The sequence below is a fragment of the Adiantum capillus-veneris genome, chromosome 3 (assembly GCF_014529385.1).
Source record: "Adiantum capillus-veneris isolate H3 chromosome 3, ASM1452938v2, whole genome shotgun sequence".
Taxonomy (NCBI): domain Eukaryota; kingdom Viridiplantae; phylum Streptophyta; class Polypodiopsida; order Polypodiales; family Pteridaceae; genus Adiantum; species Adiantum capillus-veneris.
The window spans coordinates 116,008,786-116,026,410 of NC_140933.1; the positions used below are offsets into that span (position 1 = coordinate 116,008,786).

The window sequence follows — 17,625 nt, forward strand, 5'->3', positions numbered from 1 at the left end:
TCATGCGGCCCAGTTTGAAACAAAGTGGCAGGCTAGTGGTTACCAGGCCTTGCATAATGACCAAACAAAGATGGAGCAATTTGCAGCTACATTAGAAGGCAAAGCCATGAGTTGGTTTAGCCAATATGGTATATCCCATTTTGCTACCTATAATGCTTTGAAAGCAGCCTTTTTACAGAGATTCAGAAAGGAGAAGACTCCCACATACATTTTGAAGAAACTCAGGGTGATCTGACAAAAGGATATGGTGGTTGAAGATTTTGCTCAAAAGTTTAGAGTTTTGGTTGAGAGACTTCAGGGCAATGAGAGGCCCACTGATGAGATGTTGGCAGGATATTTTTTGACAGGTTTGAGGAAAGATTTAAAGAATGTTGTGGCAAGTGTGGATATAGGCCCAGGTTTTGCTGCACTGGTTGATGCAGCAGTACGAGTGGAGAAAAGACTTGGCAGACCCAAAATGAAGAGTAGGTCCAAAGATGTAAGGTCTCTGACCCCGACCAAAAAGAGCACCGTTGTACCATGAAATAAACATAATGGAAAAAGCTACTATTTTTAGCAGTTTTTCAAATTTTATCAGTGCCATGATGTTTAGAATGTTTTAAAGCTTCAAAATGTGAATTAAAATAATTTCCAAAAATAGTAAGTTTTTGGTCACCCAAACCGTCCAATTTTGACCGTCTCGAAAAACTGCACTCGTACCTCGAACTTGAAAAAAATACATTTTCGAACCCTGGGGAGGATGCTAAATATGGCAGGTACTCGGACCATTACGCCTTAGTTAGAGCTTAGTATAGCAATTTACGGCATTAAATTCCGACTCATATGGGCTGTTTTAGCGTAAAACCAATTTTTCCTAAAGTTGTGCGGGGCGGCACCGGGGCTCGAGGCTGTGTGGGAGCAGGTTTTAGGCCACTCTGAGCCATCTTTAGCACCTAGGGGGCGCCCTCTTGCCTTGTGGGAGTTGTAGGAGAGTTTCCATGCTAGAGAGTGGGTGTGAGAGCCAGTTAAACTAGCTAATTGGACACTTGGTGGGAAGGCAACTAGACTTACCAATGCATTAACTGAGTGCTCACTCAGATGCTTATAGCAACCGAGGTCGATTTTCAGCCTTGAGGAGCCTATTTAAAGGTGTGCTCACTCACACACACACACACACACATGCTCACACACACCCAGTACACACACACACACCTTGGGGAGGTGCTGCCGGCACACACAGTTTTTTGAAGGAGAAGCAAAGGAGGGAAGTGTTGCGGAATTCTCGTCTTGAGAACTCATTTGGATCAGAAAATCGAGAGGATTTCCAGCCCCTAATCACGGTAATCATGGTTTAATTTATGCTCTTTTGTAATTCTCTTCATTATTCTCCTAATTCCTCGTCAACTATGCTTAATCCTAGCTATAATTCCAAATAGCTGCTCTCTAATTTTACATAGATATACTCCATTACATAATCATCATCCAATTAGATAATTTATGCAGCCATTCATCACTCTTAATCAATGATTAATACATGATTAGGAGAGATTTCTCTCTCTAGGCATCATAGTAATTAATTGTCAACGGCGGTAATAATGTAGATTTGATGAAATTCATCCTTTTACCACTCAATAGTGTTGTAATTAAGTTAGATTCAATTTTTTCACACATTAAGATGTGATTAAGGCAAAATTAATCCATCATTAGGCCACTAAGAAGAGAATTTCCTAACACCTATGCATGCGGTAACTCTGCATCTTTCTAATTGCACTAGAAAAGTGATTGCGCTTGCTTAATTCATCTCTCTTGTAAATTAATTAGTAAAATTCTGAAATTCCTAATCATCTAAGCCAAGTGATTAACTTTAGGTCCGGTTCCCATAGGACAAGTAAAGTATTACCCATAAAATTACTAGGTCTCGAAGGAAAAATCTAACCCTCTTGCATAAGGAGGATTGTTCAATGATTCTAATTTTCCATTTGGATTGTTATGATGCTCTCGGACCTTAGCTCTTTTCTTCAAGTTTATCATTTAAAGTAGTGAGTATAAAATGGCCTCGGTTAAGAGAACTCGCTTCGGTGGTGCCCACGACCATGAGGAGGGAACGAGCAACGTGAATGGGAAAGCAAAATCTCCCATGGACGAACAAGTACCGGCCATCTCACGAGCCATTGACGAAGAAATGGAAGAGGTAGGTCACAATTTTATTCAGTTGTTTAATGTAACCTTGCACACGCTTAGCTAGAAAAGAACATATCCCCAAACATGTTGGAAAAATCCGACGGAAACCTCGGCATTTGAATTCATTTGTACATTAAAGTCTAAAGTACGAAAGAAATGATTGATGGTTATACTGTTTGTAATAGGAAAGAATGTCTGCTACGGAAAATTTAGCTAGACATGTTCATTCTATTTCCAATGTTGAATGAGTCCTGATCCCCCTACTGATCAGAGGGGGCGGCTCGTGACGGTTTCGCAGTAGCTAGAGTTACTAGCTTAGGGCCTTTACCCACGACTTACTCTCTATGCGGTGGGAACCCACATCTTGCTATCTATGCGGTGGGAATGTCCATGTCATGCTTTCTATGCGGTGGACATACCTAGTTGTATGGGCAGCTAGGCGACAACGGGAGGAGTAAACTCTCGATGTAGGGGGGATGTTGTACCTCCAAAACAATGGAATTATAATGAATAAGTTTGAGTAGAATTTTTACTAGAGTACTGTCTTGGTGCCGCTTTGCAATATTGATTGAAGGGCTGTCTTAACGAACATTGTGAATCGGAATCTAATCAAGGAACTTTTATGTTGAACAATTTTTGTGGTAGTAATTAGGACACACAAAGAAGTGTGAGTGTGGGGGTGGAAAGTGGGGGCTTGGCTCAGGTTGCCAATGCCTATGAGAAGGGTGGTCCCGATTGGTCGGGAACTCTATGTCCCCATAGTGTTTAAATTGATACTAGTAATACTCATTGCCCCTAGAGCGGCGAAATCTCAAGTGTACATGCCTCTGAAACATGGGAAAAAAGGCAGTCGGGATTTCTGTCCTCTTGGAAGCTGGGTCTTAGGATCGCTAGATAGGTTAAGTACGCTTCCCCTGCGAGGTGGAGCTAGATCTCATTGCTAGTAGGCTCGAACTCGACTCACTTTGTGATGAGAGATCGTCCGCTAGCTGAACCCTGAACCACTTTGTTTGCTTCTGCTATAGATCTAGTGGCCACCAGGTTCACCATCAGATCCGCCATTTCATACGACGGGGTGGGGACCTCACACTTGGTATCAGAGCCTAAGTTAGGCTGAGAAATAAAGTCGTATTGTTTGAATATTTTAGAGGAACTAAAAGTATATAGGTATTTGATCCTAATTCCTTGCATTGGTGTTGCAGGAAGATCCCGTGCTAGAATATCGAAAGTTCCCATACGCCACACTCCACTTGCAGCGATAGAGGATGGGGACTTGATTGGACACTTGCAAGAGGGATTTACTACATCAACGCTCGGAAGCTAGGATGCCTGGCTACCGATTTGAAGAAGATACGTTGGGGAGAAGAGTTGAGGGTGGTGGAGATATTCTACTTGTTGCCTACTCGATTAGACCTGACTGTCTCAGACGACACCAATCAAACCCTCAACGACTGGATCTTGGAGAAGGTCACCAATGTAATCCCAACAAACAGAGTCAGAAATTTTGGAGTACCAAAAGAAGAATCCCGACTTGACACCATAGTTTATTATCCACTCAAGGATGAGTATAGGAACTACTTCACGAACAAAGTAGTGCATCATGTGAACACAATCTCCTAGGCGTATCTTATACGCAATCCAAAAATCCATGTAATAAATTGATCATCAGTTATCCTAAACCTTGAGGGGTTTCGATTGTAAAAAATTTTCATCAATAAAGTGCTTTTTGTCTCTGAATCTCTGTCTCTTGATAAAGTGGGATTTTGAATTTTATTTAAAGTCTCGTGTCTATTCTGAAAATCCAAGTAATGGTATCAAGAATCTCGTATAACCCATGTAGGCACCGCCTGTTGCTCTATACTCAGCAGCGCAAGAGAAGAAGCTCCTCCTTAAGCAGGCCCAGCCTCCACTCTTTAAGGGCGAGGGGGAAAATGTGGAGAGAGATGCGGAAGTGTGGATGGAAGCCATGGACGATTACTTTGAAGCTGCGGGAACCCAACCCGTGAATCAGACTATGCTTGCGATGTTCTGCTTGTCTGGCGATGCCAAGATATGGTGGAAGCAAAATTGCAGGGACTTGGATATTAAGGGATCTTCCCAATCCTGGGAAGACATCAAAGCTGCAATAATGGGACGTTATTTACCACCTGCCTATAAAACCTTGAAGATGAAAGAATTCTTTCACTTCGGCAGCTGACTTCATCTGTCGAAGAATATTATGCAAAGTTTGTCACTCTTCGGAGATATGCTCCTAATATGACCTTGGAACAACAGGTGGTGAGGTTCTGCCAAGAGCTAATCGACCCTTTGAATACACGGTTGGAAGCTCTCAGGCCGACAACACTACAGGATGCCTTGTTGAGGGCCAAACCTCTAGTTCTTGAAGTACAAAAGGTTAATCAGAACAGGAGAAATCATTGGGCAAAGAGGGCAAGGACAACTACTTGGAATAACAGACCAGCCAACCAAGCATATGACCAGCGTCCTATTGTGGCTACCACCACAACAATGGAGTTCCCAGATGTTCGATGTTATGGTTGCGGCGAGTTTGGACATTACAGGTCTAGTGCCCCAGGAACACTCAGGCAACCAGCGCCAATTCCATACCCTTGAATGCCCATGGGCGTGGCCAACCTAATGGAAGAGGAGGACTTGGAAGGATGAACAAAGGGCGAGGGCGTGGAGCTACCGCCAGAGTGAATGCCAGAGTGGTACAACCAACTATGGGTGATGAAGCAGTAGAGAGAGCAACCCTGCATGTTGCAATTGACAACACCAATGGTTGCTAGAAATACGTAGTCATTCATACACCAGGATCTCTTAGAGGTGAACAAGTTAACTTCCTTATAGATTGTGGTAGTACTCTTTCATTTCTTTTACCCAGATGCATGAGGAAGCTAAAGCTAGATAAGTATCCAACAAGCAAGCTAGTTGTAGAGTTAGCAAACGGCAAGGAAGTAGTATCCCAACATTCCGCAGGAAAAATGGACTTTGATCTAGGGGGACATCCAAACTTCTGCCCAATTTCGAACCCTACCCTTAGGATTCTTTGATGGGATACTAGGGATGGACTAGCTAAAGCAAAATAAGGCCCACATCCATTGTGCACAAGGGAACTTTAACTTTACAGATAACTTGGGTAATGAAGCCTTAATCCAGGGGGGAAATGGGAGACCTAGGGCTACTTTAGTTAAGGCCAGCAGACTCTTGAAGGGACTAAGAAAACGGCATCAAATTTATGCGGTAAAGCTCAATAAGGTGGACCAATCAGATACCTCACTTCGACCAAACTGGTTGAGGGAGTATGATGATGTATTCCCTGAAGACCTTACGAATCTTCCGCCACATAGAGAGATAGATCATGAGATTGAGACTATTCCTGGATTGTGAACCTATCTCAAAAAGACCTTATAAAATGTCACTTCCAGAGGCCATCAAACTCAAGGAACAACTTAGGCAACTCATTGAGCAAGGATTCATTCGACCCAATACTTCTCCTTGGGGTGCACCAGTTCTTTTTCAGAAGAAGAAGGATGGAACCTTAAGGCTATGCATAGATTACCGTGGACTGAACCAGGTAACTGTCAAGAACAAGTATCCAATTCCAAGGATTGACGAACTCTTGGACAGACTCCACAGCGCCAAAATGTTTACAAAGATTGATCTAAGGTCCAGATATTACCAAATCAGGATCAAAGAATCAGATATTCCAAAGACGGCTTTTAACACGAGGTATGGACACTACGAATTCACAGTAATGTCTTTTGGTCTAACAAATGCTCCTGCAAGCTTCAATCGACTTATGCAGGATATTTTCAGACCTTACCTGGATGATTTTGTCTTGGTTTTCTTTGATGACATTCTGATCCATTCTAAGAACGAGGCAGATCACGAAGAACATGTTCGCAAAGTACTTGATCTTCTTCGGGAACACCAACTTTACGTTAAAGAGAGCAAGTGCACCTTTTGCTCACCAAAGGTCAATTATCTTGGATTTGTTATATCGGCTAAAGGGATTTCAGTGGACCCAGACAAAGTCAAGGATATCATTGATTGGCCTCAACCATCCACCGTCAGTGAAGTAAGAGGATTTCTTGGAATAATGGGATTGTACAGGATTTTTGTCAAGGATTATGCACGTATTGCTGCACCTTTGACAGAACTCCTGAAGAAAGGAATGAGGATCAAATGGAAGACCGAGTATGAGTCTAGCTTTGCTAAGCTAAAAGAATTCTTGGTCTTAGCTCCTATTTTAAAGCTCCCAAATTTTAGTAAGGAATTTGAAGTAGCAATTGATGCTAGCAAATTTGCTCTAGGCAGAGTTCTTACTCAAGAAGGAAGACCAGTGGCGTATACTTCGCGAAAGCTGAGGGATCATGAGAAGAATTATCCTACTCATGATTTGGAACTTTTGGCGGTTATACATGCGCTGAAGTTATGGAGACATTATCTTCTTGGGCGCAAGTTTCAGCTAGTGACAGACCACGAGAGCTTAAAATGGATTTTTACTCAACCTATTCTCAACATGCGACAACGGCGATGGATAGAGCTATTACAGAAATATGACCTTGACATAAAGTATAGACCAGGGAAGGCAAATGCAGTTGCAGATGGTCTTAGCCGAAAATCCTTTCTCGGAGCTATCTCTATTCCAAATAACCCTATCTGGGATAGAATCAAAGAAGCATCCTTGGTAGACCCAGAGTACCAACATATAGTATCATTAGTCCAGCAGAATAAGATGCCTGAAGCTAAAGATTACTCTCTTATGGGAGGATGTCTTTACTACAGACATAGACTCTGTGTACCCAGAGACCCAGCTCTAAAGAAGGCTATTCTGTATGAAGCACACGATAGCCCTACATCTGGACATCCAGGCTATGTTAAAACTCTTCATGTTGTCAAGAGGAGTTATTTTTGGTCTGGAAATGAAAGGAGACATACTTTACTATGTGAGGCAATATCTTTCTTGTCAGCGGATAAAGGCCAAAAGAATCAAGTACCCAGGGAAACTTCAACCTCTTCACATACCCCAAATGAAATGGGATTGCATCAGTATGAATTTTGTTACAGGATTACCTTCTACAGGAGGTTATGATTCTGTTTTTGTGGCTGTTGATATGCTCACAGAAGTGGCTCATCTAATACCCGTAAAGACAACCTTTACTGCTTCAAATATTAGCCGGGTATTCATAAAGGAGATTTTTAGGTTACATGGTCTACCCAAGCGTATCGTCAGTGATAGAGATGCCAAGTTTACATCAAAATTTTGGACTTCTCTTTTCCAAACTATTGGGTCACAATTAGCCTTCAGTACAGCGTATCATCCGCAGACAGATCGGCAAACTGAAACGGTTAATCAAGTCATTGAGGACATTCTCAGAGCCGATTGTTCGCAAGAACCAAAGAAGTGGTTACAATATCTACCTTTGGTGGAGTATGCTTATAATTCTTCCAAACACAGAAGCATTGGAATGTCACCCTTCAAAGCTCTTTATGGACAGGACTGTTTAGCACCACCGAACTTCTCAGATCCAACCATTAGGGTAGAAGCCTCTAGGAAGATGTTAGAAGATATGGAAGCTCAGACTAGAGCTATTCGCCAAGACATTCATGCCGCTCAGGATAGACAGAAGCACTATGCAGATAAGAACCGTTCGGAAAGAACTTTCAAAGAAGGGGATAAGGTTTTTCTGCGAGTCCGACCAAAGAAAATCAACTTATCCCTAGGCAGATATAAGAAGCTAATCCCAAGGTATTGTGGACCATTCGAGATCGTTAAAGTTGTGAGTGACCAGGTACACAAGCTAAAGTTACCTGCAAACTTGAAGGTTCATGATGTATTCCACGTCAGCTTACTCAAACCCTATATCCCTAATCCTGATCAATTCTTGGAGTCAGATCAGATAGTCATGCCAGCACAAGGAGTTCTCGAGCTTCAACCTGACTACGTACTTGACACAAGGGAAAGGAAGTTACGCAACAGAACTATCACGGAGCATCTAGTAAAGAGGAAGGATTACACTGAAGAAGAGGCAACTTGGGAGAACGAATCAATGCTCATAAAAGATTACCCAAACACATTCTTGAGATGAGCACATCTCAAATTTTTCACGTTGGGGAGGTTGTAAGGTCTCTGACCCCAACCAAAAAGAGCACCCTTGTACCATGAAATAAACATAATGGAAAAAGTTACTATTTTTAGCAGTTTTTTAAATTCTGTCAGTGCCATGATGTTTAGAATGTTTTAAAGCTTCGAAATGTGAATTAAAATAATTTTTTAAAAAAATCCAAAAATAGTAAGTTTTTGGTCACCCGGACCGTCTAGTTTTGACCGTCTCGAAAAACTACACCCGTACCCTGAATTTGAAAAAAATGCATTTTCGAACCCCGGGGAGGCTGCTAAATATGGCAGGTACTTGGACCAGTACGCCTTAGTTAGAGCTTAGTATAGCAATTTATGGCATTAAATTCCGACTCGTATGGGCCGTTTTAGCTTAAAACCAATTTTTTCTAAAGTTGTGTGGGGAGGCACCGGGGCTCGAGGTTGTGTGGGAGCAGGTTCCAGGCCACTCTGAGCTAGCTTTAGCAGCTAGGGGGCGCCCTCTTGCCTTGTGGGTGTTGTAGGAGAGTTTCCATGCTTGAGAGTGGGTGTGAGAGCCAGTTAAACTAGCTAACTGGACACTTGGTGGGAAGGCAACTAGACTTGCCAATGCATTAACTGAGTGCTCACTCAGATGCTTATAGCAACCCAGGTCGAGTTTTAGCCTTGAGGAGCCTATTTAAAGGTGTGCTCACTCACACACACACACACACACACCTACACACACACCTTGGGGAGGTGCTGCCGGCACACACAGTTTTTTGAAGGAGAAGCAAAGGAGGGAAGTGCTGCGGAATGATCGTCTTGAGAACTCATTTGGATCAGAAAATCGAGAGGATTTTCAGCCCCTAATCACGGTAATCATGGTTTAATTTATGCTCTTCTGTAATTCTCTTCATTATTCTCCTAATTCCTCGTCTACTATGCTTAATCCTAGCTATAATTCCCAATAGCTGCTCTCTAATTTTACATAGCTATACTCATTACATAACCATCATCCAATTAGCTAATTTATGCAGCCATTCATCACTCTTAATCAATGATTAATACATGATTAGGAGAGATTTCTCTCTCTAGGCAGCATAGTAATTAATTGTCAGCCGCGGTAATAATGTAGATTTGATGAAATTCATCCTTTTACCACTCAATAGTGTTGTTATTAAGTTAGATTCAATTTTCTCACACATTAAGATGTGATTAAGGCAAAATTAATCCATCATTAGGCCACTAAGAAGAGAATTTCCTAACACCTATGCATGTGGTAACTCTGCATCTTTCTAATTGCACTAGGAAAGTGATTGAGCTTGCTTAATTCATCTCTCTTGTAAATTAATTAGTAAAATTCTGAAATTCCTAATCATCTAAGCCAAGTGATTAACTTTAGAGCCGGTTCCCATAGGACAAGTAAAGTATTACCCATAAAATTACTAGGTCTCGAAGGAAAAATCTAACCCTCTTGCATAAGGAGGATTGTTCAATGATTCTAATCTTCCATTTGGATTGTTATGATGCTCTCGGACCTTAGCTCTTTTCTTCAAGTTTATCATTTAAAGTAGTGAGTATAAAATGGCCTCGGTTAAGAGAACTCGCTTCGGTGGTGCCCACGACCATGAGGCGGGAATGAGCAACGTGAATGGGAAAGGAAAAGCTCCCATGGACGAACAAGCACCGGCCATCTCACGAACCATTGACAAAGAAATGGAAGAGGTAGGGCATAATTTTATTCAGTTGTTTAATTTAACATTGCACACGCTTAGCTAGGAAAGAACATATCCCCAAACATGTTGGAGAAATCCGACGGAAACCTCAGCATTTGAATTCATTTGTACATTAAAGTCTAAAGTAGGAAAGAAATGATTGATGGATATACTGTTTGCAATAGGAAAGAATGTCTGCTAGGGAAAATTTAGCTCGACATGTTCATTCTATTTCTAATGTTGAATCAGTCTTGATCTCCCTACTGATCATAGGGGGCGGCTTGCGACGGTTTCGCAGTAGCTAGAGTTACTAGCTTAGGGCCTTTACCCACGACTTGATTTCTATGCGGTGGGAACCCACGTCTTGCTTTCTATGCGGTGGGAATGTCCATGTCGTGCTTTCTATGCGGTGGACATACCTAGTTGTATGGGCAGCTAGGCGACAACGGGAGGAGTAAACTGTCGCTGGAGGGGGGATGTTTTACCTCCAGAACATTCGAATTTTAATGAATAAGTTTGAGTAGAATTTTTATCTAGAGTATTGTCTTGGTGCCGCTTTGCAATACTAATTGAAGAGTTGTCTTAACGAACATTGTGAATCGGAATCTAATCAAGGAACTTTTATGTTGAACAACTTTTGTGGTAGTAATTAGGACACACAAGGAAGTGTGAGTGTGGGGGTGGAAAGTGGGGGCTTGGCTCAGGTTGCCAATGCCTATGAGAAGGGTGGTCCCGATTGGTCGGGAACTCTCTATCCCCATAGTGTTTAACTCGATACTAGTAATACTCATTGCCCCTAGAGCGGCGAAATCTCAAGTGTACGTGCCTCTGATACATGGGAAAAAAGGCACTCGGGATTTCTCTCCTCTTGGAAGGTGGGTCTTAGGATCGCTAGATAGGTTAAGTACGCTTCCCCTGCGAGGTGGAGCTAGATCTCATTGCTAGTAGGCTCGAACTTGACTCACTTTGTGATGAGAGATTGTCCGCTAGCTAAACCGTGAACCACTTTGTTTGCTTCCGCTATAGATCTAGTGGCCACGAGGTTCACCATCAAATTCGCCGTTTGATACAGCGGGGTGGGGACCTCACAAAAGAAGATGATGATTCTGATGATCAGTCAGACTCCACTGATGCCCATGAAACAGATGAAGATGCTGATTCAGATGAAGATACTGAGTCAAGTGATGTTGAAGAAAAGTCAAAGAGGAAGAAGAAAAGCATAAAGAAGAAATCCAAAAAGGATAAAGCAACTCAGTAAGGGGAATTGGTGAGTAAATTAAAGAGCATTGGTTATTCAGTGTTGGCACCCAAAGCTAAGTTGTATTGTGAAACATATGACAAAGAAGGACATGCCACCTCTAGGTGTTGGTTTAACCCCACGAATAGGGAGCATCCAAATGCAGGAAGAGGTAGAGGTGAAGCTGCAGCAAATCAGGTAGCTCCATTTAGAGAAAGACAACCATTTAATAGACCACCAAGACCTCCAAGACCGCCTTGGAGAGAGCAAAACAATAATCAGAGAAGAGGAGACAGAGTGATTCCTTCTGTCCATTGTGGATCATCAGACCATTGGGTTGGTCTCAATTGTGAATTATGGGTTAGACACAGAGGAGAAAGAGGGATGCCCATTGTGAGGCCTGGTTAGGCAGACCAATAGGGAGTGAAGCGGGAACCACAACATAATCAACAAGCTTAGGCTAATGTTATTTTGGTGGAAATTCAGGAGCAGCAGGAACCAGAGCCAGTCATAGTACATCACACTAAGCAGAAGGAACATGAAGAAGGATGGTATTGTGATTGTTACCAATGTGGTCAGGTGGAAGAAGCTGAAGCATTGGCAGTTACAAGAGCAAAAGCTAAGGGACCAATTAATCGGAGAGAGCAAAAATATGTGAGGGATAAGGTTCATAAAAAAGTGCAGAAGGAGCAGGTTCAGTATGCAGAGGAGAAGAATGAAGAGTTGGAGGTATCCAAGAAGCAGCATAAGCTTGACAAGCCAAGTTTGATGCCAACAAAAGAAGACAAAGATTGGTTTGAGGTACTTGTGAACTCTCCCTTGCAATTGTCATTGGATCAATTATTATGTATAGTTCCATCCTTTCAGGAGAAATTGTTGAAGAAACTTTAGGGTCAGCAAGACCAAGTGTTGGCAAACCAGTATCTTGAAGTAATGTTGCAGCACATTGATCCAGTAGATGTGGATTTTGTAGTACCTATTGTGGCAGTAATGTTTCAAGGCGTGCTATTTAAAGAGGTTCTTTTGGATGGAGGATCAGGGGTGAATATACTTCCTGAGGAGGTTTATAGAAGACTGAAGTTAGGAGGAACATTAGCTCGAGCACCATTTCAAGTGAAGATGGAAGACTAGAGGAGAGTCCAGCCTTTAGGAATTCTCAAGCAGCAAGCAATTGAAATTGCAGGTATGGTTTTCTTAATTGTGAACTTTGTGGTACTTAGAATGAAGGATTCAGATTCTTCCTACAAGATGATGTTGGGAAGACCCTGGTTTAGACAAGCTAGAGTTAAGCAGGATTGGGGAGAAAATGTCATCATGATGAGAAAGGGGAAGCAGTCAGTAACCATATCAATGAAGGGAAGAAAACAAATCCCCCCAAGACTAAACCATTATGTACTTAGACCATAAACTTGGCAGATGCAATGGAAGATGATGAAGAGGAGGCATTTTTGAGAGCTAATCCCACTATTGTGCCTCTCTTTGAGGTTGATGTAGAAGGGATAGATGATGGATCGGAATTTAGAGGTGCCTCAGAAAGAGTAGATTGATCAAGAGGAGAAGGAAGCAAGAGTAATGGTAGAAAAGATATATGATAAAAGGTTTGGTACCTCCACCAAGGTAAAAGAGGTTGAAGTGAAAGAGTTTAATTTGGGAACTGAAGAGGATCCCAGGCTCCAGCATGGTCAGAATCAGCATCCATGCTGAAGGAGAATTTTTGAAAGGCTTGATTCAGCTGTTGGAGGAGTATAAAGATGTATTTGCTTGGGATTATTCACAGGTAAAGGGCATTGATCCTGAATTACATCAACATCACATTAATCTCAGAGAGGATGCTAAACCAATCATACAACAGAGATACAGAATGAACCCCAATTTTGCAAAGCAGGTAAAGCAGGAAATAGATAAGTTATTGGCACTACGATTCATCAAGCCAGTTAATGAGGTGTCATGGTTGTCACCAATTATTGTTGTGCCAAAGAAGAATGGGGAGTTGAGGGTGTGTGTGGATTACAGGAAGTTAAATGCTGCAACTATTACTGATCCATTCCCTATGCCATTTTGTGATGCTGTGTTAGATGCAGTAGCTGGACATGAGATGTATAGCTTTCTTGATGGTTTTTCAGGTTTGAATTAGATCGAGATAGCTCTAGAAGACCAACACAAGACAGCCTTCATCACTGAGTGGGGAGCATTTGTGTATACAGTGATGAGTTTTGGTTTGAAGAATGGTCCACCTTCCTTCAACTTTGTGGCTCATAAGACATTTGAACCTTATCTTCAAGATTTTATGAGGGTTTTTGTAGATGAATTTTCAGTATTTGGAAAGAAGGATCAGCATTTGGTTCACTTGAAGTTATGTTTGGAAAGATGCAGACTGTTTCACATGGCCTTGAATCCATATAAAAGTGTACTTGCAGTCAGGAGTGGTATTTTATTGGGACATGTAGTATCTGCTGATGGGATGGCCATTGATGCCAAAAAGATTGAAGTAATTCAGGCAGCCAAATCACCTCAGAATGTGAAGGAGATTAGCAGGTTTGTGGGTCAGGTGAACTGGCACTCAAGGTATATTAGATATTTGGCTAATATATGTGCACCTTTGACTCATCTTACAAAGAAAGATGTTGCCTTTAAATGGGATGAACCATAGGAGAAAGCCTTTCAGATGTTAAAGAAAATGCTATGAGTAGCACCAATATTGCAACCTCCTGATTGGACATTGCCTTTTCATGTTTTTGTTTATGCATCAGATATTGCAATTGGAGGTGTGTTGATGCAGGAAAAGGTTAGAGGATGGTATAGATCATTGTATTATGCAAGTAGGATGTTGACCCCAGCAAAAAAGAATTATATTGTGACAGAGAGAGAGGCTTTCGGCATGGTATATTCATTGAATAAGTTCAGGCATTACTTACTCAATAACAGGGTTATGTTTCATGTTGATCACCAAGCTTTGTTGTACTTGGTTAAGAAGCCCATGCTTATAGGGAGATTAGCAAGGTGGATGTTTCTTTTGCAAGAATTTGAGTTTGTGATTATTCATACTCCTGGGAAAGAGCATGATATGGCAGATTATTTGAGCAGACTGGAAATAGGGGAATCTTCAACAGGTGTGGATGATCAGTTACCTAATGCAGATTTATTTTCATTTCAGCAAGAAGTTCCAAATTCTTGGGATGATCAGATGTTGGTGTACCTAACTGATGGGGTTATGCCAGGAGGGTTTTCACCTGATCAAAGGAAGAAATTTGCATTGAAAAGCAGAACATTTTTGGTGATTGCAGGAGCATTATACAAGAAGGGTATTGATCAAGTGATAAGAAGGTGTGTTCTAGAATTTGAACAGTCAGCAGTTCTACAGGAAGCTCATTATGGACAAAATGGTGGAAATTTTTCAGGAGACATTACAGGTAAGAAAATTTTGCAAGCAGGTTTGTGGTGACGTACTTTGTTAAAAGATGCACATGAGTATGCCAAAAGATGTGTGGTGTGTCAGAAGCTTGGTCAGCCAAACAATAGGGATAGGATGTCAAATCATCCTATTCTACCCCTAGAACCTTTTCAAAAATGGGGTATGGACTTTGTAGGACCACTGAAGCCCACTAGCTCTAGGGGGAATAGGTACATTTTGGTTGCTACAGATTATTGTACTAAGTGGTAGGAAGCTGTGGCACTGAAGAATAACAAAGCAACGAGTGTTGCAAAGTTTTTGTATCATAACATTATGACAAGATTTGGGTGTCTAGTTGAGTTGGTGAGTGATAGGGGGACACATTTTTTGAATGAGGTCATACAGAAGCTGACTAAAACTCACATGATATTACACAAGAAGTCTACCCCATATCATCCCCAGGCCAATGGACAGGCAGAAAGTAGCAACAAAATTCTGGTTAAAATTCTGAAAAAGATTGTGCAGGATGATCATAAGGATTGGGACCTGAAGTTGGATTCAGCTCTGTGGTCATTCATGGTTGCTTTCAAAGTCACCACAGGGATGACACCTTTCAGGTTGGTCTATGGGTTGGAGGTTGTAGTACCTATGGAATTTGTGGTACCTAGCTTGAGAGTATCTGCTCAAAAAATGTCTCCTGCATTGTCAGTAAAGCACAGATGTAAGTATTTGATGCAGCTGGAAGAGGATAGACTGGTGAGTTCTTACATCACTGAGATCATCCAGAGGAGAAGACAAGCCTGGGTAGCTATGAATGTCAAGTTCAAACTATTCAAAGTGGGAGATTGGGTGATGTTGTATAATTCTAGGCTTGGTCCATTCCCAGGGAAATTGACTTTGAGGTACAAGGGTCCTTACCAGATTGTTGAAGATTTAGGCCAAGGCACATTTATAGTTGCTGATGTATTTGGAACCATAGTGGACAAACCAGTTAATGGATTCAGGTTGAAGAAATTTCAAGGTAAATCACCTCACCTTGACTGGTTAACACCAAAAGTGGTAGTTGCTACTTCGTGTGAGGCAATTGAATTACCAGTTTTTCAGAGTCAGCAAGCAGTGCTATCAAGTGAGCATGGTATTAGAAGCAATGTTGATAAGGGTTTCAGCAGAGAACAGGTGATGAAGGAAGGCAGGAGGAGTACTTGGCAAGGTTCTGATGGGTAGAAATTCACTTTAGATAAACATGATCCAGTATGCAGTCATCTAGTTTGGTGCATCGGATGTTGGTTGATCGGAATTTGGTGCATCGGAATTAACTGGATCAAAAATTTTAAACCTGAAAGTAAAGGGTTTAATGTTCAACAATTTTTGGGTTTGTGGGAAAATTATTTGCCACTAGCTGAAATCATTGGGGCATGGGAGCTTTCAAGGAGGTCACTCAACGGATACATGCAGCGCGATTCTTATGAAATGTTCGTCTCTTCGCCGTGCAAGTATGAATCTACTAATTACTTCTTGCAATCGCCTTCTTCATCTACTCCTTCATCGAGCACGATGGCCCCTAAAGCAAAGCCTGTAGTAGCCATGAGATCGGAGGCTGAAACTGAGTCGGCAGAGCCTGTCGCAACTAGGCTGAGGAGAAAGGGACTCAACCTGTGGGTGGATGTAAGTGATGAGGAAGAAGAGGAGTTCTCAGAGGAGGAACCGCCACCTTTGTCGGCAAACAAGATGCTTCAGAGTTTGATGGACCCGTACATAGATCTCAAGATTGAGATGGAAGCTAATACAGAGAAGAATGAGAAATGGCTCAGATAGTTGGGGCTTTATGAGTATGCAATGTTTCCATATAAAGAATGGAAAGGAAATTTTTTTGCCAAGTCACAAGTAGAGTTTCTGAGGAAGACCAGAGGAGCAATATCTGACAAGGTCATGTTGTGCCCACAGGTGATTGCTGCAGTTTTCAAGCTACCATTCACAACAGTAACTGTTCCACCAAAGTGTTCAGATGATTGTTTGAAGAAGGAGTTTGGGTCCAGAGAAGGGACAAGGTTGTATTACATGCTTAAAAATGTGGAGTATGGCCGCAGGGAACAGTTAAAGTGGTATCTTGAGAGAGTTTTTTTTCTGGCTAAATTTGACTATATGTCAAAAGAAAATTATGCTCCATTAGCGTTTGCAAAGCAGGGAGGCTGTTTTAGCTGGGCCCATTGGGTCCATGACAAAATTCATGCAGAGGTGTTTACTCCAGATAAGAGGAAGCGTCAGTGTAGCAGTAGATTGGCTCCATTCCTAGCTGCATTATTCAAGTATGCTGGGATGGTGAAAGTAGGAGAAACTGTGGTGCCAAATATCTCTGCTTACTGCTGCTGAGTCGAAAGTTCAGAAGAACAAAAGTAAAGAACAGGTTGATGAACTAGAGAAGCTGTTTGATGGAGAACTAGAAAAGAGAAAGCAATTTCAAGATCTGATGGAGGCTGGTTACACACAGGAGGAGGCTAGAGAAGCTATGGCTAGCCCAAATTTCTTTCAAGACTTTGGTGAGTTATGTGTCTTCTCACAAAAAGCCTCTGCAGATGTTCAAACACCAGTAAGATTGGGCAAAACATTTACTTTGTCCAAGAAGAGAAAGGTAAGTGCTGGTGAGCAGGGTGTTGCTAAAGCTTTAGATTTTGCATTTGCTACTCCAAGTACATCTTTTAAAGCTGAAGGGAGATGTGAAGATGCTGACAGTGCTGGAAGGATGCTTAAGTTGGTGCAAGAATTTGTGTTGGGTTAGCAAGTACAAATGGAGGAGCAACTTAAACAGGTTGCAGATTCAGCAGTAGGTAAAGTGCAAGTAAAGCAAAAGGACATGGAGTTGGAAGCTATGACTTTGTAGCTGAGTCAGATTCAGGAAGTACATCAGAAAGAGTTGGAGGATATGATGAAAAATCATCATGCAGAAGTTTCAATAATAAAAATGTCTTTGGGACTGTTCAGAGCCTGGACAATGAAGCTAGATTCCAGATTGAATGAGGAAATGGAGCATTTGTCAAAG

At 41.8% G+C, this 17,625-nt stretch overlaps 1 protein-coding gene across 1 annotated transcript; it reads left to right on the forward strand.

The window, feature by feature from the left end:
- The first annotated feature begins 13,580 nt into the window (after positions 1-13,580).
- Positions 13,581-15,812, forward strand: LOC147461542 (uncharacterized). The gene is made up of 3 exons (XM_086505808.1): positions 13,581-13,762; positions 14,123-14,607; positions 14,944-15,812. Exons 1-3 carry the CDS (start codon positions 13,581-13,583, stop codon positions 15,810-15,812), a joined length of 1,536 nt encoding a protein of 511 aa, XP_086361934.1.
- Positions 15,813-17,625: the final 1,813 nt, after the last annotated feature.

Coding starts and splice junctions, on each gene's coding strand:
- LOC147461542 (XM_086505808.1), top strand. CDS start 13,581: ATGGCCTTGAATCCATATAAAAGTGTACTTGCAGTCAGGAGTGGTATT. Junction 13,763..14,122: donor CAGGTGAACTGGCACTCAAG/GTATATTAGATA, acceptor ACTCAATAACAG/GGTTATGTTTCATGTTGATC. Junction 14,608..14,943: donor TTTTTCAGGAGACATTACAG/GTAAGAAAATTT, acceptor TTGGGTGTCTAG/TTGAGTTGGTGAGTGATAGG.